At 40.0% G+C, this 24,287-nt stretch overlaps 1 protein-coding gene and 1 pseudogene across 1 annotated transcript; both read right to left on the bottom strand.

Annotated features, from left to right (window-relative positions):
- Positions 1-8,906: 8,906 nt before the first annotated feature.
- On the bottom strand, positions 8,907-14,816 carry LOC121482736 (annotated as a pseudogene).
- Positions 14,817-19,091: 4,275 nt separating this feature from the next.
- On the bottom strand, positions 19,092-20,677 carry BEX3 (brain expressed X-linked 3). Its single transcript, XM_041740202.1, has 3 exons — positions 20,499-20,677; positions 20,035-20,119; positions 19,092-19,781 (listed from the first exon to the last, which is right to left on the bottom strand). Exon 3 carries the CDS (start codon positions 19,672-19,674, stop codon positions 19,336-19,338), a length of 339 nt encoding a protein of 112 aa, XP_041596136.1. The 5' UTR covers positions 19,675-19,781; positions 20,035-20,119; positions 20,499-20,677; the 3' UTR covers positions 19,092-19,335.
- Between the last annotated feature and the right edge of the window lie 3,610 nt (positions 20,678-24,287).

Raw genomic sequence — 24,287 nt, 5'->3', positions numbered from 1 at the left:
TGGGTGGCTCAGTGTCTGCCTTTGGTTCAGGTCATGATCCCAGGGTCCTGGGATCAAGTCCCACATCAGGCTCCCTGTGGGGTTGAGGATCTCCTGTGGGGAGCCTGATTCTCCCTCTGCCTATCTCTCTGTCTCTCATGAATAAATAAATAATTTTTTAAAAAATTTCTTGTATTGCTGGTTTATAGGCAACAAAGTGTTTTAAGGTTTTGTTGAATACTGAAGCATTTGATCATTATTTTGAAGGATGTTTACACAGAATATCTAATTCTAGTTTGACAGTGTGTATTTTTAGTACTTAATTATCTTTCCATTGTATACTCTGGCTGGCACTGTTTCTGATAAGTAATCTACACGTGGTGATTTTTATCTTTGTTTTCCTTTACATTTTGTGTCATATTTCTCCAGGTTCTTTCAAGATTTTCTCTTTATTACTACTTTTCATATATTTTGTCATTACATGCTTTAGTGTGGTCTTTTTTAAAGATTTTATTTATTTATTCATGAGGGACACAGAGAGAGGCAGAGACATAGGCAGAGGGAGAAGCAGGCTCCAATGCAGGGAGCCTGACGTGGGATTCCATACCAGGACTCTGGGATCATGCCCTGAGCCAAAGGCAGATGCTCAACTGCTGAGCCACCCAGGCGTCTCAGGTGTGGTCTTATTTTTATTTGTGTTTTCCTATGTAGTTTCAGAGGACTTCTTGAATCTTTGAATTCTTCTTTTTCCTCAAATTTGGAAAAGTTTCCACCATTAGTCTTTTCAAATATATTTTCTGTTCCCTAATTACAGATATATTAGAAATCTTGATATTGTTCCATTGAAGCTCTTGATTTTTTTCTATTGTTATGCTGCTGACACAATGATTTTTTCTTCTGTGGTGTGTAATATGCTGTTAATCTGAATGAACAAAAATTTTATTCAGAAACTATATTTTTTAACCTCTAAAAGTTTCACTTGATATCTTTTATATCTGCCATTTCACTCCTCATTATACTAATATTTCCTTTAAATCCTTGGACATATTTATAATAGCTGTTTCTATTGACTATTTTTTCTCAATTATTGGTCATATTTTCCTACCACTTGTGTATTGCTACTAATTTTTTATTAGATACTGGACATTGTACATTTTATGTGGTTGACTAACAGAGTTGTTTTGTTCATTTAAAAGGTGCTAAAAAATAAAATAAAATAAAATAAAGGGTGCTGGATTTCACTCTGGTAGGCAGATCATCTTAACTGTAGGTTTTACTCTATTATATTACTACTAATATAGATACAATTTGTATAATATACTTTCAACATTCCTTAAATTTACCTTTTCTCTGTTCTTACATTCAATATGAATCTTACATAACCATCTTATAGGTTTGCTTTTACTTAGAATAGCGAGGGACAGAGTGGAGATTTATGTACCAGTACCGACAAGTTCCAACACCTGGACTCTTGGAACCTGAGCTAAATTGTTTCCCTAATATTCCAAATCCTCTCTCATCTCAGTCTCTGTGTTCTTCTTGGGTGATCCCATGCACTTCCACAGTTGTCGCTACAATCTTAGCGGTGAGGACAACCAATTCTACATCTCTAGCCCAGTATGCTCTTTGGACCTGTGGATGTTTACCTAGTTCCCCTGAATGTCCCAAGGGTACCTCAATGTAAACATGTCCAAACTGTTCCACCGTTAATCAAAATTAACACTGCTTCTCTGCCCCAGGCTTCCTGCTCAATGATGTTCAAACCCCAGTGCTGGCTCAGTCACAGGTGACCCTTTACTCTCTACTTTTTACATTTCTCCAATAGATATTCAAGTTTGACTTAAGAGAAAAATCCAGTTATTGTTTTAAAAACAAGTTAGGAGATATTCTTTCCACATAATACCTATTCATTTTGAAATTGTGTATGGATCGAAAACATTGAAGGGATGTACCTGCCTTTTTTCTCTCTCATAAAATACACATCCATACAACAAATATCTTTCTTCTATCTTTTAGCTTTTCTCTGTATTTTTACTTCTTCATAGTTTCTGTTCCCTCCTAATTTCTTCTTTCTCATAAAAGATGGATTTACTAAGCTGATCTCTCAAGTCCTTAATATTGGAGACTACATTTTTTCCTTTGCACCTTTCCTTGTTGGTTTCCAACATCAATTGCCTGAATATCTCCATTATGCCCAGTTTTATTCAATGTAAGAGAAAATAGTTACTTTTAGAGAAAACAATAGGATTAGGATTTGCCACCAAAATAGTTAGAAAATAACATAATTTTTAAATTATATTTCAGAAGATAGGTTGACTGCCTCCAGTTGTTCCAATCATCATTTTAATGGATTTATTATTTGTTTTATTAAGAGGTTGAGAGCACTGATTCTGGAGCCAAACCATTTTGGCTATCTCCAGGTTTTACAAATAACTAGCTATAAAATCTCAGGTAATTTGCTTCACCTCCATGTGCCTTCATTCCCTCCTATATAAAGTGGGGACATTGATGGTATAGCCTTCACAGGTTTCTTTTGGGGAATAAACTTATTAGCACCAATAGCTTAGAACACTGTCTGGAATATGGTGCACACTAAAAGTATGAGTACTGTTACTATTATCATTATTTTCTGCATACTCCAAAATAACATGAGGACATATATATTCAAAATTCTCTTAAGGCAGTAAGATGGAAGTGTATAAAATATTAAAATAACAAACCTGACATCGAAGTAACATAAATATAATTTTATTTTTTGTTGTTGTTTAAAAATTTTCTTATTGCCCAAGATATTTTTTTCTTCTGCCTTATTTTGTTTGTTTTCTTTTCTTTTTTAAAAAATTCTTTTTATTGGAGTTCAATTCGCCAACATATAGCATAACACCCAGTGCTCATCCCATCAAGTGCCCACCTCAGTGCCCGTCACCCAGTCACCCCAACCATCTGCCCACCTCCCTTAACACCACCCCTTGTTCCTATACCAGAGTTAGGAGTCTCTCATGTTCTGTCACCCTTTCTGATATTTCCCACACAATTTCTCTCCATTTCCCTTTCCTCCTTTTCACTATTTTTTATATTCCCCAAATGAATGAGACCATATAATGTTTCTCCTTCTCCGATTGACTTATTTCACTCAGCATAATACCCTCCAGGTCAATTCCACGTCGAAGCAAATGGTGGGCATTTGTCGTTTCTAATGGCTGAGTAATATTCCATTGTATACATAGACCACATCTTCTTCACCCATTCATCTTTTGATGGACACCGAGGCTCCTTCCACAGGTTGGCTACTGTGGACGTTGCTGCTATAAACATTGGGGTGCATGTGGCTTGGGTTTTCACTGCATCTGTATCCTTGGGGTAAATCCCCAGCAGTGCAATTGCTGGGTCGAAGGGTAGCTCTATTTATAACTCTTTGAGGAACTTCCACACAGTTTTCCAGAGTGGCTATACCAGTTCACATTCTCACCAACAGTGCAAGAGGGTTCCCCTTTCTCCAGATCCTCTCCAACATTTCTTGTTTCCTGCCTTGTTCATTTACACCATTCTCACTGGTGTGAGGTGGTATTGCATTGCGGTTTTGATTTGTATTCCCCTGATGGCCAGTAATGCGGAGCATTTTCTCATGTGCATGTTGGCCATGTCCATGTCTTCCTCTGGAATTTCTGTTCATGTTTTTGCCCATTTAATGATTGGATTGTTTGTTTCTTTGCTGTTGAGTTTAATAAGTTCTTTATAGATCTTGGATACTAGCCCTTTATCTGATATGTCATTTGCAAATATCTTCTCCCATTCTGTGGGTTGTCTTTTAGTTTTGTGAATTGTTTATTTTGCTGTGAAGAAGCTTCTTATCTTAATGAAGTCTCAATAGTTTATTTTTGCTTTTGTTTCTCTTGCCTTCATGGATGCATCTTACAAGAAGTTACTGTGGCCAAGTTCAAAAAGGGTGTTGCCTGTGTTTTCCTCTAGGATTTTGATGGAATCTTGTCTCACATTTAGATCTTTCATCCATTTTGAGTTTATCTTTGTGTATGGTGTAAGAGAATGGTCTACTTTCATTCTTCTGCATGTGGCTATCCAATTTTCCCAGCACCATTTACTGAAGAGACTGTCTTTTTTTCCAGGGGATAGTCTTTCCTCCTTTGTCGAATATTAGTTGACCATAAAGTTGAGGGTCCACTTCTGCATTCTCTATTCTGTTCCATTGATCTATGTGTCTGTTTTTGTGCCAGTGCCACACTGTCTTGATGACCACAGCTTTGTAGTACAACCTGAAATCTGGCATTGTGATGCCCCCAGCTATGGTTTTCTTTTTTAATATTTCCCTGGCTATTCTGGGTCTTTGCTGATTCCACACGAATCTTAAAATAATTTGTTCCAACTCTCTGAAGAAACTCCATGGTATTTTGATAGGGATTGCATTGAATGTGTAAATTGCCCTGGGTAGCTTTGACATTTTCACAATATTAATTCTTCCAATCCATGAGCATGGAATATTTTTCCATCTCTTTGAGTCTTCCTCAATTTCTTTCAGAAGCGTTCTGTAGTTTTTAGGGTATAGATTCTTTACCTCTTTGGTTAGGTTTATTCCTAGGTATCTCACGCTTTTGGGTTCAATTGTAAATGGGATTGGCTCCTTAATTTCTCTTTCTTCAGTCCCATTGTTAGTGTATAGAAATGCCACTGAGTTCTGGGCATTGATTTTGTATCTTGCCACACTGCCAAATTGCTGTATGAGTTCTAGCAACCTTGGGGTGGAATCTTTTGGGTTGTCTATGTACAGTATCACGTCATCTGTGAAGGGGGAGAGTTTGACTTCTTCTTTGCCAATTTGAATGCCTTTTGTTTCTTTTTCTTGCCTGATTGCTGAGACAAGGCCTTCTAGTACCATGTTGAATAGCAGTGGTGAGAGTGGACATCCCTGTCTTGTTCCTGATCTTAGGGAAAAGGCTCCCAGTGTTTCCTCATTGAGAATGATATTTGCTGTGGGCTTCTCGTAGATGGCTTTTAAGATGTTGAGGAATGTTCCCTCTATCCCTACACTCTGAACAGTTTTTATCAGGAATGGATGCTGTATTTTGTCTAATGCTTTCTCTGGATCTATTGACAGTATTCTATGGTTCTTGTTTTTTCCCCTGCTGAAATGATGAATCACATTGATTTCTTTACGAGTGTTGAACCAGCCTTGCATCCAGAGGATAAATCCCACTTGGTCATGATGAATAAACTTCTTAATGTATTGTTGGATCCTATTAGCTAGTATCTTGTTGAGAATTTTTGCATCCATTTTCATCAGGGATATTGGTCTATAATTCTCCTTTTTGGTGGGCTCTTTGTCTGGTTTTGGAATTAAGGTGATACTGGCCTCATAGAACGAGTTTGGAAGTATTCCATCTCTTTCTATCCTTCTGAACAGCTTTAGTAGAATAGGTACAGTTTCTTCTTTAAACGTTTGATAGAATTCCCCTGGGAAGCCATCTGTCCCTGGCGTTTTGTGTCTTGGGAGGTTTTTGATGACCACTTCAATTCCTCCCTGGTTATCGTCCTGTTCAGGTTTTCTCTTTCTTCCTGTTCCAGTTTTGGTAGTTTGTGATTTTCCAGAAATGTGTCCATTTCATCTAGATTGCCTAATTTATTGGTGTAATCTACTCATAGTAAGTATATAAGATCGTTTGTATTTCCTTGGTATTGGTGTTGATCTCTCCTTACTCATTCATGATTTTTATTGATTTGAGTCTTTTCTCTCTTCTTTTTGATAAGGCTGGCTACTGGTTTTTCTATCTTATTAATTCTTTCAAAGAGCCAACTCCTGGTTTTGTTGATCTGTCCCACAGTTCTTCTGGTCTCGATTTCATTGAGCTCTGCTAGAATCTTTTTTAACTCTCTTCTTCTGCTGGGTGTAGGATCTATTTGATGTTTTTTCTCCAGCTCCTTTAGGTGCAAGGTTAGCTTTTGTATTTGAGTTCTTTCCAGTTTTTGGATGGATGTTTGCATTGCGATGTATTTCCCCCTCAGGACTGCTTTTGCTGCATCCCAAAAATTTTGAACGGTGTATCTTCATTCTCATTAGTTTCCATGAATCTTTTTAGTTCTTCCCTAATTTCCTGATTGACCCTTTCATCTTTTAGCAGGATGGTCCTTCACCTCCACGTGTTTGAAATCCTTCCAAACTTCTTCTTGTGATTTAGTTCTAATTTCAAAGCATTATGGTCTGAAAATATGCAGGGGACGATACCAATCTTTTGGTATCATTTCAGACCTGATTTGTGACCCAGTATGTGGTCTATTCTGGAGAAAGTTCCATGTGCACTTGAGAAGAATGTGTATTCAGTTGCATTTGGGTGTAAAGTTCTGTAAATATCTGTGAAATCCATCTGGTCCAGTGTATCATTTAAAGCTCTTGTTTCATTGGAGATGTTGTGCTTAGAAGACCTGTCGATTGTATCAAGCAGTACATTCAAGTCACAAAGTAGAAATGTATTATTATCTAAGTATGTCTTAACTTTGGTTATTAATTGATTGATATACTTGGCAGCTCCCATATTTGCGTCATAAATATTGATGATTGTTAAGTCCTCTTGTTAGATAGATCCTTTAAGTATGATACAGTGTCCCTCTTCATCTCTTACTACAGTCTTTGGGATAGACTTTAATTTATCTGATGAGGATTGCTACCCCTGCTTTCTTTTGAGGACCATTTGAATGTCAAATGGTTCTCCACCTTTTCATTTTCAGGTTGGAGGTGTCCTGAGATCTAAAATGAGTCTTTTAGACAGTAAATAGATGGGTCCTGCTTTTTTAATCCAGTCTGAAACCCTGCATATTTTGATGGGATCATGAAGTCCATTCGTGTTCAGAGTTACTATTGAAATATATGAATTTAGTGTCATCATAATACCTATTCAGTCCCTGTTTTTGTGGATTATTTCTTTGGGCTTTCTCTTTCTTTTACAGAACCCCCCTTATTATTTCTTGCTGAGCTGGTTTGGTGGTCACATATTCTTTCACTTCCTGCCTATCTTGGAAACTCTTTATCTCTCCTTCTATTCTGAATGAGAGCCTAGCTGGATAAAGTATTCTTGGCTGCATGTTCTTCTCATTGAAGCCCCTGAATATATCCTGCCAGCCCTTTCTGGCCTCCCAGGTCTCTGTGGAGAGTTCTGGTGTTATCCTAATGCTTCTCCCTATAAAAGAGATTTCTTGTCTCTTGCTGCTTTAAGGATATTCTCTTTAATTTTGGAATTTGCAAGTTTCACTATTAAATGTCGAGGTGTGGAGCGGTTTTCATTGATTTTAGGGTGGGATCTCTTTATCTCCTGGATCTGAATGCCTGTTTCCCTTCCCACGTTAGGGAAGTTCTCAGCTATGATTTGTTCAAATACACATTCTGGACCTCTGTCCCTTTCTGCGCCCTTGGGAACCCCAATTAAATGTAGATTTTTCCTTCTGAGGCTATCATTTATTTCCCTTAATTTATCCTCATGATCTTTTAATTGTTTTTCTCTTTTTTTTTCAGTTTCCCTCTTTGTCATCAACTTGTCTCCTATGTCATTCACTTGTTCTTTTACTTCATTAACCCTCATTGTTAGGACCTCCAGTTTGGATTGCATCTCATTTAATTGATTTTTAATTTGGCCTGATGAGATCTAAATTCTGCAGTCATGAAGTCTCTTGAATCCTTTATGTTTTTTTCCAGAGCCACCAGTAGCTTTACAATTGTGCTTCTGAATTGACTTTCTGACATTGAATTGTAATCCAAATTTTCTAACTCTGTGGGAGAGAGGACTGTTTCTGATTCTTTCTTTTTAGGTGATTTTTTCCTTCTAGTCTTTTTACTCATTGCAGAGTGGCCAAAAACAAGTTGCACTGGAAAAAAGGAGAAAAAGAGAGAAAAAAGGAAGAAGAAAAAGGAAAAAAGTGGGGGGAAACAGAAAACAAAAAACAAGGGCGAGTATCCTCTCATTTTATATACTGTATATCCCTCGACTTCCCCTGGAACTTTTTCAGTGTTGCTTGGTCAATAACTTGCTTTTCCCCTGTCCTTCTGGCTGGTCTTCTGGGGTAGGGGCCTACTGTGCTGATTCTCAGGTGTGTGCACCTGGGGGAGCTGCCCAGCCCCCTGCTAGCTCCACAGTTCAGTGGGAGTTGTTTATCCTGTGAGGCCCCTGCTCAGTCCCAGGTACAATGTGACATCAGGAGGAACAACAACAGTGGTGGCGGCCAGTTCTCCAGTTCTGGAGTCAGCTCCCACAGTAACTACCGCAGTTCTCAGTCCGCAGGGGCCTAGATGCACCAGAGGGCGGGGGGCGCCTATCTGCACAGCTTGGAGCCGCCTGGCAGCAGGAGTGTCCTCACTGTCCTGGGCTCTCCCAGCCTCCACCTGTCCTGGGTGGAGCGCTGGATCTCAGGTTGCATCACCCAGCGCCCTGGGCTCCCGGGCCTGTGCCACTGGAATTGCGCTCCTGGGGCTGCGCAGCCCCCTCCGTGCGGAGCCGCTGCCTGAGCCGCTGCCTGAGCCGCCACCCGAGCTGCTCCTGGGGCCCCGAGGGGCACACACGCTGCAGCCCTTTAGGGAGCTCAGCCGAGGTGTTTGGTGCACTCTCCTCTGGGGCGCAGGTCCTCTGTTAATGCCCCTGGGAACCTGAGGGCATCCCTGCCCCTCCTGGGATCCTGCTCGAACTCCCTGTGAGGGCCTTTCCATCTGGGAAGACTGGTAAAGCTCCTGCTTCTCCAGGACTGGGCATTCTTGTCCTGGGGGCACTTGCAGCGGGGCCTTAGCCCGGGTCCTCGTGGGGGCCCCTCCCACTTGGATGCTTTTTTATTTATTTTTTTTCCCATCTTCCTACCTTGATAGAAGTGCAAACTCTTCTCACTGTAGCATTCCAGCTGTTCTCTCTTTAAATCTCAGACCGAATTCGTAGGTTTTCAGGATGACTTGAAAGTTATCTAGGTAAGTTGGTGGGGACAGGTGACTTGGGGACCCTACTCTTCTGCCATCTTGCCCCGCCCCTCTGTTTTCTTTTTAAACAACTATAAATTCAAGCTTAGGGAAGCTTGCTTTGTCTTGGAAAAAAAACAGTAACAAGAAAGCTGTTCTATCATTTGTTAACCTGATCTCATTTTAAGAGAGAAATGGTAGTCATCTTGCAAGAGTAAAATTTATACCATGAACGATGCAGGTCTAAGTCTGGTGGCAATAAAAGGAGACAATAGCATTGTTGACAAAATTATAATCTCCTGGTGGCATTTGAGGAAAAGAAGCCCTTGCAAATTTCTAAATAACAGTAAACTCTGTTAGGAAATCCTAACGTGTCTTGCAGGCCAAAAAGGGAATGAGGTTAGTAAAATGCCTCAACAGAGTTTGAATAAAATACTGGATTGGAGAGTTACTGGAACTTGGATATGTAAAAATAGGGTGGTAGGTTGGGTCATGCTTACAATGTTCTTAAGTTCAAAGAAACTACTGTGACAATACCCCACTTCACAGGTCACACGCTTTTCCAGGGCTGTTCTTTCCTTTCCTTCAGTAGGTGCTGGCAGAAGGTGTGCTCAGTCGCTTTCCAATATAGATGCCTAGCCCCCAAGCCAAAACATGAGAGAGGAAGAGAGACGGAATGAACACCTTAAGGAATTCTGTGGAAAAAATACCCCCTTTCTTCATGGCCCCACTTTTCCTCATGCTTAAAGAGACGGAGCGTTTGGGGTGTCTGAAGTGGAACTCCTTAGGTGGAACGTGTTCATGTCTACTGGACCAGTCGGACACCCAGTCTACACTTTTCTTCAAAGCATCAACTTCTTTCTCTCCTTCTGCAGCTTCTTCTTCTGAGAGCTATGGTCCCTGCTGGTGTGCATCTCCACATCAAACATAATCTGCCCATCTTCTTGTGGGGAAGGGCTGTCACAGTGAGAACTGGCTCTTGAACTACTCTGTCCTGATTCATACTGTGCATCCAAAAGAATCTTCTCCATGTCTCCATTGTGGATAGAGGATGAGGAAGGTACATGTTCTAGCCCCCCATTTTTCCCATTGCCATTATCATTGCCATTGCTGCTGTTCATGGGTAGCTCCACCCAGGAACTGTTGAGCCCGGCTGGCGGGGGCAAAGGTTGTTCACCTTCCTCGCAGTTGTTGTTGTTGTGCGGGGGCGGCGGCTGCTCTACTAAATGAGACAACATTGTCGGGCTACTGAAGGAGCTACAGCCGCAGCAGGACCGTCTCTGGTTCTCGGGCAGCAACACCTAAAAATCATTTTCAATCACACAACCACTCCCAAATGCCATCAGTGATAAATTCCTTTGTATTTTCTATTTGTATATGCACATTCCCATATATATTTATACACTTTACTTTCTTGATTATCATTGCTTGATCAACATTTAACATACCCCATTGATTCAAATGCTTTTTTGAGATAAGAATAAAATCCATTACATAAAATCTACACATCTATTTCATGATGTATCCCACTGTGAGTAATGTTGAAAGGTTTTTAAAAATAGAGCCTAATATAGAATAAGACAATTTAGGTCACATTACATACACATTGCTGGGATCTCTGACGTTTTGGTGTATTCCCTTGTAGTCTTTTTCTAGCCATGTTTGTATCAATATAATTTTATTTCTATTCTACTACTGGTGGTTCTTCAGTCTTATTGTGCTTTAGAATCCATCAGCGGAGCACGATAATAAGGTATGTTTGGGGGCCCAGTTGAAAGTGTGTTTGACTGTGGAAGGAGGTTTGGTGTCCATGAAAAGATGAATGGATAAAGAAGATGTGGTCTATATATACAATGGAATATTACTCAGCCATTAGAAACGACAAATACCCACCATTTGCTTCAACATGGATGGAACTAGATGGTATTATGCTGAGTTAAGTCAATCGGAGAAGGACAAACATTATATGGTCTCATTCATTTGGGGAATATAAAAAATAGTGAAAGGGAATAAAGGAGAAAGGAGAAAAAATGAGTGGGAAATATCAGAAAGGGAGACAGAACATGAAAGACTCCTAACTCTGGGAAACGAACAAGGGGTGTTGGAAAGGGAGGTGGGTGGGGGTTGGGGTGACTGGGTGATGGTCACTGAGGGGGGACTTGACAGGATGAGCACTGGGTGTTATGCTATATATTGGAAAATTGAACTCCAATAAAAAAATTTTTAAGAAAAAGAGTGTTTGATTTATGGAATCTGGGGAAGGGGTGCCTATGTCTGTCTGCATTGTTAGCAAAAGAGACAGGAGATCCTGAAACAATATGTCTGTGTGGCATGCTTCAGAAATCACGAGTACATTCTGACAAGGAATCCCCCTAGACCAAAACTTCAGTCAGACTCCTCTGAACCTTCTTTCTACTAGGCCTTCTCCTTGGTCCTGGTCTTAGCCTGCAAAGCTGTTTTAGCAAGGAATTCTGGTTAGCCAAGTGATCTAGAATCCCCTCAACATTAATATCAAATTAAGCTTGATATCTAATCAAGTTCCTCTTTCCCCCCGATACCTAATCAAACTCTTCTTCATAATTTTCCATTCTCTTTCTCATCCTTCCCATTGGCCATAAATTCCCAGCTGTCCTTGCATTTGGCACTGAGTTGAATCTCTCCTCTCTATGCAATAGTCTTGATCCTTATTGCAATAATCTTAAGTCCTCCTTGCTGTTTTTTAACAATTATCTGATGCAAATTTTCTTTTACAATATGATGCAAAATTTTTGTTCATGTTTTAAATTGCTGTGTCATCCTGCCCTTACTACACTCCTTGAGAAATGCAAGTCTTTGCCTCTAGAGAAATGAAGTGAATGAAGAGAATGAAGTTCTTTAGTCAAGGGTAGAACTGAGTTAGGGGGATGAGGATCTCCAGAGTCACAATGGCCACATTAAACATCTATTCAAGACATACCAGGATTTCTACTCCTGACTAGGATAGAGTAACAGAGACTAGAACTACCTTCCAATCTGAAACAAGTAAAAAACTGGATAAAATCTATGAAACAACTATTCTCAAAACAGTGGACATTGGGCAACAAGATCTGTGATCCCTGAGATACTGAGAACAAATGAGGTTATTCTTATGATTGCCCAAGCCTACTTTCTGAAGAAAGTTTTCAGGCCACAGTGCAAGGAGTGAAAGTCCAGGGAGACCCCAGTGGTATTCCATAGATTAAGATATGAAGTTAGGAACTAGGGAGGCCAAGGCTATTAGAATTTGCATGGCAGAGTTATCAACAACAAAAGATCTCACAAAGAAAGAATTTTCATGATCTCCTTAGTGTCCTCTTTGAACAATTATCTAAGTAGTCTATGGCCATACAACCCTATACACATCCAATTTCGTCTGAATAATTATCTGAGTACTAGTCATTAAATGCCTGTAAGAAAACTATCACACACCAAGAAGAGAACCACTCTAAAAGGATTACAAGGAACAATTTAAGTACACATATGTTTAGTAATAATGTATGTTCCTAATAGCCAGACTTGAAGACCTCGTAATTCATGGGACATCAGAGTACTCAGAAGGATTTTTTCTCATTAGTGGAGTACAATTAACCCTAAACTACACACTATTCTGATCCAGCCTTATAAAGATTAAAATCAGGAACCTAAAATATCAAACTGTTTACATGTAATTTAACTGTGTCTCAGAATAAAAACCAATATATTTACAGGGACCCAAAAATATCTAGCACTCAAAAGTTAAAATTAACAATGTCTGGCATCCAAAAAATTCCCAGGCCTGCAAAGAAGCAGGAAAATCTAAACTGCCATGAGGAGAAAAACCAATCAAAACTGACCAAGAACATCCATATGCAGAAGAATGAAACTAGACCATTCTCTTACACCATACACAAAGATAAACTCAAAATGGATGAAAGATCTAAATGTGAGACAAGAGTCCATCAAAATCCTAGAGGAGAACACAGGCAATACCCTTTTTGAACTTGGCTACAGCAACTTCTTGCAAGATACATCCATGAAGGCAAGAGAAACAAAAGCAAAAATAAAGTATTGGGACTTCATCAAGATAAAAAGTTTCTGCACAGCAGAAGAAACAGTCAACAAAACTAAAAGACAACCTACAGAATGGGAGAAGATGTTTGCAAAAGATGTATCAGATAAAGGGCTAGTATCCAAGATCTATAAACAACTTATTCAACTCAACAGCAAAGAAACAAACAATCCATTCATGAAATGGGCAAAAGACATGAACAGAAATGCCACAGAGCAAGACAGAGACATGGCCAACAAGCACATGAGAAAATGCTCTGCATCACTGGCCATCATGGAAATACAAATCAAAACCACAATGAGATACCACCTCACTCCAGTGAGAATGGGGAAAAGTAACAAGACAGGAATCAACAAATGTTGGAGAGGATGTGGAGAAAGGGGAACCTTCTTGCACTGTTGGTGGGAATGTGAACTGGTGCAGCCCCTCTGGAAAACTGTGTGGAGGTTCCTCAAAGAGTTCAAAATAGAACTGCCCTATGATCAAGCAATTGCACTGCTGGGATTTACCCCAAAGATACAGATGTAGTGAAACGCCAGGACACCTGCAGCCCGACGTTTCTAGCAGCAATGTCCACAATAGCCAACCTGTGGAAGGAGCCTCGGTGTCCATCAAAAGATGAGTGGATAAAGAGGATGTGGTCTATATATACAATGGGATATTATTCAGCCATTAGAAATGACAAATACCCACCATTTCTTCAATGTGGATGGACCTGGAAGGTATTATGCTGAGTGAAATAAGTCAATCGGGAAAGGACAAACATTACATGGTCTCATTCATTTGGAGAATATAAAAACTGGTGAAAGGTAATAAAGGGGAAAGGAGAAAAAATGAGTGAAAATATCAGTGAGGGTGACAAAACATGAGAGACACCTAACTGGGAAATGAACATGGGGTAGTGAAAGGGGAGGTGGGCAGGGGGTTGGGGTGACTGAGTGATGGGCACTGAGGGGGGCACATGGTGGGATGAGCACTGGGTGTTATGCTATATGTTGGCAAATTGAGCTCCAATAAAAAAAATTAAAAAACAAAAACAAAAAAAAAACTGGCCAAGATATGAAAAATATGGTAAAATTAGACAAGGATATTAAAAAAGATATTATAACTGAACTGTATATGTTCAAGAAGCTGCAGGGTGCCTAGGTGGCTCAGCTGATTAAGTGTCTTTTGCTCAGGTCATGATCTCAAGGTCCTGGGATCAAGCCCCAACTGAGGTTCCCTGCTCAGTGGGTAATCTGCTTTTCCCTCTCCCTCTGCCTCTCCACTCATGCTCTCTCTCTCTCTCTATCAAATAAAAAAATAAATAAAATATTTTTTAAAAGCTTGAGGGAAGACTGAACATGTTTAGTAGACATATGGAATACAAAAATATATGAGAGACCCACAATGAACAGAGATTAAAAACTATAATGTCTGAAATGAAAAACATATTAGACAGTGTTAATGGCATATGAGACATTGCAGAAGAAAAGATTAGTGAACATCAAGTCATGGCAAGAGAAGTAATTCAAAATGAAATATTGAAAGAATAAAAGACTGAAAAAATGAACAGAGCATTACCAGGTTATTGGACAACAACATTAATGATTACTTAAATGGAAATGGTCTAACCCCTCTAATCACATGCAAGAGATCACAACGGATAAAAAGCAAGATTCAGGCCCTAATATCTGAATATTATGGATAAGAGAGGGCTGCTTACACACACACAAAACCACAAACACACACTGGAATAAAAAAGGCTTTTTTGTTAAAAATATAGAACATACCGGGGATCCCTGGGTGGCTCAGCGGTTTAGCGCCTGCCTTTGGCCCAGGGCGTGATCCTGGAGTCCTGGGATTGAGTCCCGCGTCGGGCTCCCGGCATGGAGCCTGCTTCTCCCTCCTCCTGTGTCTCTGCCTCTCTCTCTCTCTCTCATAAATAAATAAATAAATAAATAAATAAATAAATAAATAAGTAAATCTTTAAAAAAATATATATATAGAACATACCATGGTCTAAGCATCACTAAGATAGTACTCACGTAAACTAGTACTCTAAATCAAGAAGAAAGTCTTCATGGACACCTCTGTAGGAGACAAGCTGGGATACTGGCACACTGAGGTGTCCAGAAAAATCTGCAGTGATATGGCAGGGTGAGGGGGCATTGAGGGGATGTGGTGAGCCCTAGCAGAGGAATGGAGTTGGCTTCTAGCATACAGTTTGGATGCTACTTCCAGCAAACAATAGGATTCTGAAAGACTTGTATCCTACATACGCTGGTAAATATAAGCAGCAGTTAAACACAGCTCACATGCTCTTTACCTCTCCCGGTTCTCACAGCAGCCCTGGAAATTATTATCTCCATTTTACCAATGAACAAAATAAAATGAGCTGAGGCACTGTCATGGTAATAACTACTAAGTTTGTATTACTAGCTAAATAATTGAGAATTTGAAATTTATTATTGTTTGTTGCTTTTTCAATAAATTTTCATTAAGTGCTTTACTGTCTTTGACACAGTTTTAAAAATCAAATCTTAATATAATTAGAAATTAAATAATACTTATTAAATTGGAAGAAATAGCTAAAAACTTAAAATTATAAAAATAAGTTTATAATTTATACCCATGTGATCCCATTAAAGGAAACAGGGTATTAAAAATAAGATTTAAATTTTTCCTTAATACATTTTCTCTTCTGTTCCAAAGCAACAACAACAAAATCCACTTTAGAATGTATATTTTACAATCCAAAACACAATAAAGCTCTTTTCATTTTGTGGGAATATGATTATTTTTTAATTGGCATACATCTGAGGATTTTTCTTCATGTGAAATTCACTAAACCGAAAATATTTTCTGCAAGCTTTGCAAGGGAAAGAATAAATCACTGAACAGGCAAATTGTAACTTTTCAAACAATGTTTGGGAGAAAATTTAAAATACAAATAAATATTAAGATTTTTTAATTGATAGGGATGTCATACTTATTTGGTTATGTATATCACTTAGAATGCATCACAACTTGTTACACATGACATAGTAACTATGTTACATGCAATCTGCTTGGAAATTTTTAAATAGAGTCTTTCTAATCAAAATCAGCACGTTTATTATAAGATATATGTCAAGAAAGGAGACAAAATAGACATGAGATTTAGTCCATTTCATTCATGTATGCTAGTCCTTTTACTACTTATGGGACTTTTGAGTTTCATAGATAAATAGTTCTGTTTTATTAAACGTTTTCACTTAATGATCCCAGATTTGCCAACTGAGAGTGGACTGCTAAACTGTGATGACTTATTTTCAGTTTGGAAAGCGGGATCTAATTTAAAGTTGGTCAAATGTGATCCAATCAGTTTTGATGAGTGAAGAACGATAAAAAAAAAAGAAACATAAAAAGCTAAATGTGTCTCATTGGAGGGCTTTGAAAGAGGAAGTATTCCTCCTAGGAGGCTGTGAGACTGGCTTTATCATGACTAAATATAATAGTAAAAAAAATTTACAACTATTTTCTTTGGATAATTGACTTATGGTTTTGCTTATATTCTTCCTTATATTTTCTGCATAATATAATGTATGTATAATGTGTATCATGACCTTGTATTACATAAATTATGTAGTACATTTTTAAATGTTCCTCATAGAAACCTTTAAAATGTGAGAGTGCAAGAAATAAACCACCCACAAAGATCCAGTAATTGTTCTTACATTATTTTAGATAAATTACCATTAAGAAATTTAATGTTAATAATTAAATTAACAAAATAATAATTAAATGATTGTTATTAAATATTTGCTCTAATATGCACCACACTAGACATTGAGCTCCGGGGTAATTAAGACAAAATCATTAGTGTAAAAGGGCACAGCCTTGCATAGAACTAATAATGACCTAACTTGACCTAACTCATTTAATAACTCATAATAATTATTATAAATTTATTAATAGATTCATGGTAATGCATTAATTTAATAAGATATTTGGAAAGGTAAAAAGCAGTACTAGTTTATAGATATTGATTGTTTAATGCAATTTGATCTTGGCAAGGTGTATTAATTGTATTATCAAATAAGCAAGGTAATTTAGATCACACTGTTTGTAAAATGCTGTAATCACTGTATTTCTCCATGCCTATGTTGTCATAACTCAGATGCATCAGAGTCACCTGAGGAACTGTCAAACTAGAAGTTCCTGATCAGGTGATTCAAAAGGTGATAATGAGGGTTGAAAGTGGGAACGGCACCCAAGTATCAGCATTGTTAACATTTTCCCTAGGTAATTACAATGCAAGTAAGGGGTCTGTGTCTATATAAGGTTTTTTAAAAGAAATTACAGATTTTGGAGGTGCCCGGGTGGCTCAGTCGGTTAAGTGACAAACTCTTAGTTTCACCTCGGGTCATGATTTCATGGTCTTGAGATCAAGCCCCGCGTTGGGCTCCACACTATGTGCAGAGTCAGCCTGAGATTCTCTCCCTCCCTCTCCACCTCTCCTCCTGGCTCACTCTCTCTCTCTCAAATAAATAAATAAAATCTTTTTTTAAAAAAGAAGAAATTACAGATCTGGGGTTAGAGACTTTACTTACCATATTCCTTTGGAAATTAATACTTTCCAAGTTAGTAGCTACTTGCCCTAGTACACTTAAGGACAGCCAGTTAGCAACAATATTAAGATGGGTTCATAACTCCATTATAGTTAACCAATCAAAATGAGTTATCTACTATGTGAGGCACTGCACTAGAAACTGAGCTCCAAGATGATTAAGACAAAATTGTCATAAGGGCATATACTGGGAGTGCCTGGGTGGCTCAGTTGGTTAAACTTCTACCTTCTGCTCAGGTCATGATCCAGGCTCCTGGGATTAAGCCCTATGTCATTCCCTGCCCAGCAGGAGAGTCTGCTTTTCCCTCTCTGCCTCTTCCCTCCACTTGTGCACTCTCTCTCAAATAAGTAAATAAAATCTTAAAAGGACATATACTCACATAAAAATTACGTCAAATATTTAATACAGTTTTTAAGAACTTACACAGCAATTTCATGTTTCAGGTATGGAAGGGATAAAAATGGGAGTGTTTCAGCTTTAAAATTTGTCCCCCTAATATAATTTAGACATCTTCTGGGTAAGTCTGTTAAACTGGTTGGGTAGGCCTGCCCAGACTCTCTTTTGAGAAAATAGCCCCAAAGGGTAAAGACACAGGCAAAACAAAGCTTTCAGCCTATTTGCGTTTTGGAGGTTTGAAGTAGTGCAATTCTAGACACACCAGGGTGAGACATCTAGATATGTCTCCTAAGCTAGATCCCAGTGCATTTGTGTGAGTTCTTTGGAGAGGAGGGGCACAAAAATATTACCAAAAAGGGCTATTTTGTTAGAAACCAACAAAAGACAAAGAACCATGGGAATGGTACTCACTTGGATAAATACAACTTTAAAGTGGGGAGAAAGATCTGCTCCAGACTTCTATAGGAGTCAAACCAGGCAGGGTTTAGCTCACTAGGGACTCAAGAGAAATCAATGCACTTTTCTTACCTTGAGGACTCACATCAGCAACATAAACAGAATCAGAACCCAGAAGGGAAAGTACGCCTGACACGGCAATAATCAGGGGAGAAGTACTGCAAATATCAGAGGAATGACAAGGTGGAAGCCATCTATTTTTGCCCTTTGGGCTTGTGAGCATGGTGAAAACTCCCTTTAGTCCTTCCCAAGTACCTGACAGACCTGGATAGGAGGCAGCCCAACAGTTTCACACCTCATCTATTCCACTCAGCTGCCCTGTAAGGCAAGCATTATTCCTCCTCACAGGAAAGAAGATTGACTCTTAAAAGGAATGTACCTGTAACAAAGGGAGGGTTTATTCATCCAGTTAAAACTGGAAAATTCTTAAAGTTCACTCTTAAAGTTTGTTGAACCAGTATTATATACCTGTACTATATTCACACTCCTTGAAAAACTGTTTTTGCTACTAAAACTTCAGATAATAAAAAGAAAAAAGTTACATAGTATTCAACTACAGAGAAACGTGACCCAATTAACACCCTGGAGCATCTGATTTCTGATTTTTTGAGGGGGGGTCATATTATACATATGCTTTTAAATGAGACAATAATAAATGTATAGATTGCTTTTTAATTGCTTTATTAACTTTACACTTTTCCATGCAATTGGGTGACTCTACTGTTGACAGAAACTTAGACTGAGTGCCAAGGCGATCCCCATTTGGAATCTGGTAATACAGAATCCACCTGACACATGGAAATTACATACGGTTCACAGCAAATGGATCAGTAAAGGTTATCAGGAAAAGGCAAGGAAAAAAAAAACAATGTGAATCACAGTATTAATCTCATGGAAAATGGCAGGAGTCAAGGCATAAGGCAAAATTCATCATGATGATCATGGTGATTAGAGAGCTCCCCCATCAGGATGCGCAGGCAATTCCTCAACTGCAGCTCCCTAAGTTTTCTCCTGATTTCCCTCATCTCCTCCATGAACATTTCCATATCATCCCCATCTCCACCCATCCCATCATTGACCTGCCTATTGGGTATGGCCCATCGGAAATTAGGAGCAAGTCGATGAGCCTGTCCCCGTCTATTATTTCCTGCAGGTTGGTGGCCTTCTCCCCCTCCCAAAGGGCGGTCTTCCTCTCCATTCTGCATGGGTTGCTCCATTTCTTCGTTTTCCTGGTGGATATTTGCCATGAGATTTTTTTTTCCTGGTTGGTTTTCTTTGAACACAAATAAGACAAAGGCAAGGAGAGAGACTGAAAGCTTGGTGTACTGAGCAGCAGGATCCAGAGATCTGGTACCTAACGTTTAAAAAAAAAAAATTCCCACCTTAGGAGCTTCAGGCGTCCTCTAGGGGGCCTCCGAATCGAGCCCCTCCCTCCAGCTCTCTCCTTTACCCTCCCTCCCCCAAAGCCCACCATTTTTCCTTTCCCAGGATTCTTTCCCCAAGCTCCGCAGGCACCAAAATGGAGGTAGGGGACAGGGGATGACGTACATGGGAGGAGTCACAAACTCGGCTCTGCACCCGACCCCCACTCTGTCCCCCGCACCGACCTGGGCCTATCCTTGCTGTCTCCTCCTTCTCCCGATTCTCGCCGTGTGGGCGCCGCCTCGTCACTTGACACCTAGGCCCGCAGTCCTGCAAAGGGCCAGCGTGGAGGGAGTGGGGAGTGTTGCGAAGCGTTTGGCGCCGACCTGCCACCACCTGGTCCCTTCCGGGTCCCGGGCCCCCCTGGCCGCCCCCCTAATCCCCATCTCCGGCTCTCAACCCTAGCGTCCCCCCACCCCGCCCGGGAGGTTCACTATTTTCCTGCAGGTACTCGGGGGTGATTTCCAGTCGCTCTTAGTTGCTCTGCTGCCCTCTGGCCGCCCCCGCACCCCCACCCCAGGGGGCCACTACGGATGTTCCCAAGAATGCGGAGGGTGAAGAAAGCTGCTGCGCTGATCCAATGAGCCGGCTTCGAAAGTAGGCGGACCGCCGCCGCCCTGGCCTCGCGCACCGGCCCCGGAGCCCTTACCTGCTCCGCTTTCCTCGGGCCTGACGCCAGCCCGCCGGGCGCAGGACACCGGAGAGCAGGTACCCAGACGGGAGTGACGACTGCACCGAAGGCTGCGTCGCTCTGCAGCTCCACGTCACGTGAGCGCCTTCACGTCACCATGGAGCTCGCCCCCCAAATCTAGCGGCTTGTGCGGCGCGCCTACCCGCCCCCACGCCTCGCCTCACGCACAGGCGTAGGCAACCGCCTTAGCCGGTTTCTGCACTGAGCCCCAGCGCGCACCGCCGTGTCACTCAGCTTGGTCCTCTACAATTTGAGGCCCGAAAAACGCCTCACCTCCCAGCGGAGGGAGTATAAACTTCTCAGGAAGGTAACTTCTCAGGTTACCCGGGAGGGTCTGCAATACCCTTCATCCCTCCCACTCCCGCCCCAGGCCTTGAGTTTGAGTTGTTTCGCTTTCTCTTCCTTTCTCGCTGGCCGCACCCCCTCTTTCCCTCATCCACCCTCAGGTGCACCACCACCGTTGCCCATTGCATCCCCTGAATTCAGATCCTTCCAGGAAATTTAGAATGAAGGCTGGGGTGGGAAGGGAGCAGGAGTCCTATTAGAGAGGCAAGGAGACAGAGTGAATTCTTCCAAAGAATTTCTCTTTCATTTCCTTTTTTTAAAAAACCAGCATGCCTCAAAAAATTAGAAATTGCGAGATTTCTCTTTTGAAAGAAATGCTTCATCTTGCGGGATGAAAAAGCCTCATTTTAAAAAATTATACTCACTCGTATCACACAAAATATCTTCTCTGAGTTCCACATGACAATATCGCTTTTGAAACACATATCTTGTTTCAGATTTATATTTTGAAAAAAAAGAGGCATCTTTATGAACATAGTTGGTATTTTCCAAATGATCTGTAAAGTAAATCTTTAGGAAGAAGTCCAGTTGTCAGATATTGGCCTTTTAATGTAAATTTGCGATGTTTTTGATACCATAGTCTTTGAAGAAAAGGAGCCTTTTTACACCCTGCTTTCCTTTACAAAGTTTCAAAAACCTCCCCTAACAAATATCTTCGTAGAATGATCACAAGTATACCATATGCAGACGTTAGTTCCAAAGCCATCTGCCTTTTGATGTAAATGTTTCAAAAAATAATAGAAATAAACAGGGTGTATATGAAACAACTAAACTTGAGACTGAAATTCACCTGGAGTGTAAATGTTCCTGTCTCCACTTTAAAGTAACTAAACAGATTTTATCATAGTTAGAAAACAGATGTCTTTAGGAAAGCGGCATTCATAATAAAAAAAAAAATTTAGTAAGTGTTGGCTGTGATAAAGGAACCAGAAGAGTTATATGCACTGAGGCAAGACAGGCCAGACAAATGCTTACTGCCTCTGGTTTGGGTTCCAAACTCCTGTGTAATCTCCTACCCTGCTAAATTAGCTGGGACATTGAATAAATGAAGAATATATGCCTAGTGCATACATAGTTTGAGCTTTTTATGCTTTGAAGATATTTTGAGGTATAGCTTGTTAAAAAACAAAATTCAGCCAAGTAAATTTGAAGATTTAATTGAATTTATTAAATGATCCATGAATCAAGAAGCATCCCATCTAGCAAGTGGAGGAGAACTCCAAAGACTACAGGAAAGGAAAGGTTTTTAAGGGCAGGACAAGGAAGTCATAAACAGAAAAAAAAGGATTATTTCACCTGTAGTCACCTTCATTTGGAGACAAATGAGGGTTTGTACATGGATTACCTGATTTTGCTTTGGTGGAATGCAGAGGGCTCATGTGACAGAATTACCTTACTGGTGCTGACTAGTTAAAGGTTACATTCCTAGGTGGTCAAAACTGCAGTTAGGTTAGATATTAACTTGGTTTGCTACTAACTTGGGGCCTTAACCAAAGTGATGCCATTTGGGGCCTGTGGTTTTCTTTTTGACAAGTTCCAAAAGCTCAATCACACCCAAAATTGTCTTTTAAAGGAGTAGTGATTCTTGAATTCTGTTTCACAGTTTGCAACTCTTCATGCAGATAGTTCTATTAATGACACTGGCTGCAAGGATGCTTATTGAAAGCATGAGCTGTGGTATCAGGCATATCTGGGTTTAAATCATATCTGCTACATACTTGAAGTGTGGCTTTGGGTCAATTACTTTTCAAGGTCTTTGTGCTTCCTCTGTGAAACAGGGATTGTAGAAGTAAATTACATATATTAAGTACTTACCACAGAACCTAATAAATTTTCAATAAAAGCTGGCTCTTTTTTTTTTACCATTATTAGATGGTTTCTAACAAGATTTGAAGAATAGGCAGAGCATAATTCTTTCCTTAGCTGAATCCACTTTTCTTTAAAATCCATGAGGGCCCAAAACATATCTGCTTTATTCTACTTTGCAGACCCAATGACTTATAAAGTTCCTTGTACAAAGTGGGTGATTAGTGAATATTTGTTGACTGAATGCATCCACTAGTAAGGCTAACTAGTTGCTTTTCATTCAGTGGGCTGTATTGCTCTAAGCTTTTATATCAATACAAAAAGCTTTTATGAAAATTAAGAATTAGTAGAAAGAATCCCTTGAAAGTAGGAAACCACTATGATTTAACTATTGGATATAAAGTTTAGCAAGAGGATTTTTATTTTTCACAGTGGCTGAATGCTTTGCTGTTGTCTTTTTGACCCATCTTGAATAAGTCTTTTGTTTGAAACTACCAAATTTTCTTGGATAAAAACATCCATTTGTATATTTCTCCTGATCAGATATATAGGCAGTTGGTTGTAATGAAGTGGTGCTTTAAAGATAGGAGGAAAATGTCCTGGATATGATGTTATCTTTAGTAAGATGTTGTGACTTGTTGGTTGAGATCTTTTCTTGTCCTTGGAGTTGTCTGAGGAGTTTGAGATAGGTAGCAACCTGTTGAGAACAAAATTTAAAATTTCCCAGGGCTGAATTAGAAAGACATAAGAGTCCTAGTTTGAGACTCATGTGTCCCCAAGGACAGAGAGAGGATGAACTAGTTAAGTGACTCTTACCCCAAATGATAGAAGAATAGTGTGACTAGGAAAGAGGAGACTAGGTTCACATTTTGGGAAGTGCAGTGTTTGTAGAAAGAACCTATCCCTTCTCATTATCTCCTGTAATTATGGTAGATGGTGGCACTTGATTGATTCCCTTCCCCAAAGCCAAGAGAGTGGGATCCCAAAAGAATTGTGCATCGAGTTTAGGGATATCTACAAGACGGTAAGTCTTCCTTCTCATTTCTCTGCTGGATATCTGCTTTACCACTGGGATTTTGAGCTGCCTGCAAGCTATAGGACCCCGGAAAAAACATTTTTAAAATATTTTAATTGTTAATTTGGGAGACAGAGAGAGAGCACAGGAGCAGGAGGGAGAGGCAGAGGGAGAGGGAAATGCAGACTCCCAGCTGAGCTGGAAGCCCATGCAGGGCTCAAGGCTGGATCCCAGGATCCTGGTATCATGACCTAAGCCAAAGGCAGAAGCATAACTATCTGAGCCACCCAGGGGCCCCCCTGGAAAGAATATTTTATTTTATTTTTTTAATAATAAATTTATTTTTTATTGGTGTTCAACTTGCCAACATACAGAATAACACCTAGTGCTCATCCCGTCAAGTGCCCCCCTCAGTGCCCATCACCCATTCACCCCCACCCCCCGCCCTCCTCCCCTTCCACCACCCCTAGTTCGTTTCCCAGAGTTAGGAGTCTTTATGTTCTATCTCCCTTTCTGATATTTCCTACCCATTTCTGGAAAGAATATTTTAGAGACATGATGGGTATGGCCAGGTGGAAAAG

Source organism: Vulpes lagopus, chromosome X (assembly GCF_018345385.1).
Source record: "Vulpes lagopus strain Blue_001 chromosome X, ASM1834538v1, whole genome shotgun sequence".
NCBI classification, from domain to species: Eukaryota; Metazoa; Chordata; class Mammalia; order Carnivora; family Canidae; genus Vulpes; species Vulpes lagopus.
Note: the sequence above shows the minus strand (reverse complement) of the source record. Positions and strands in the feature narration are given on the sequence as shown.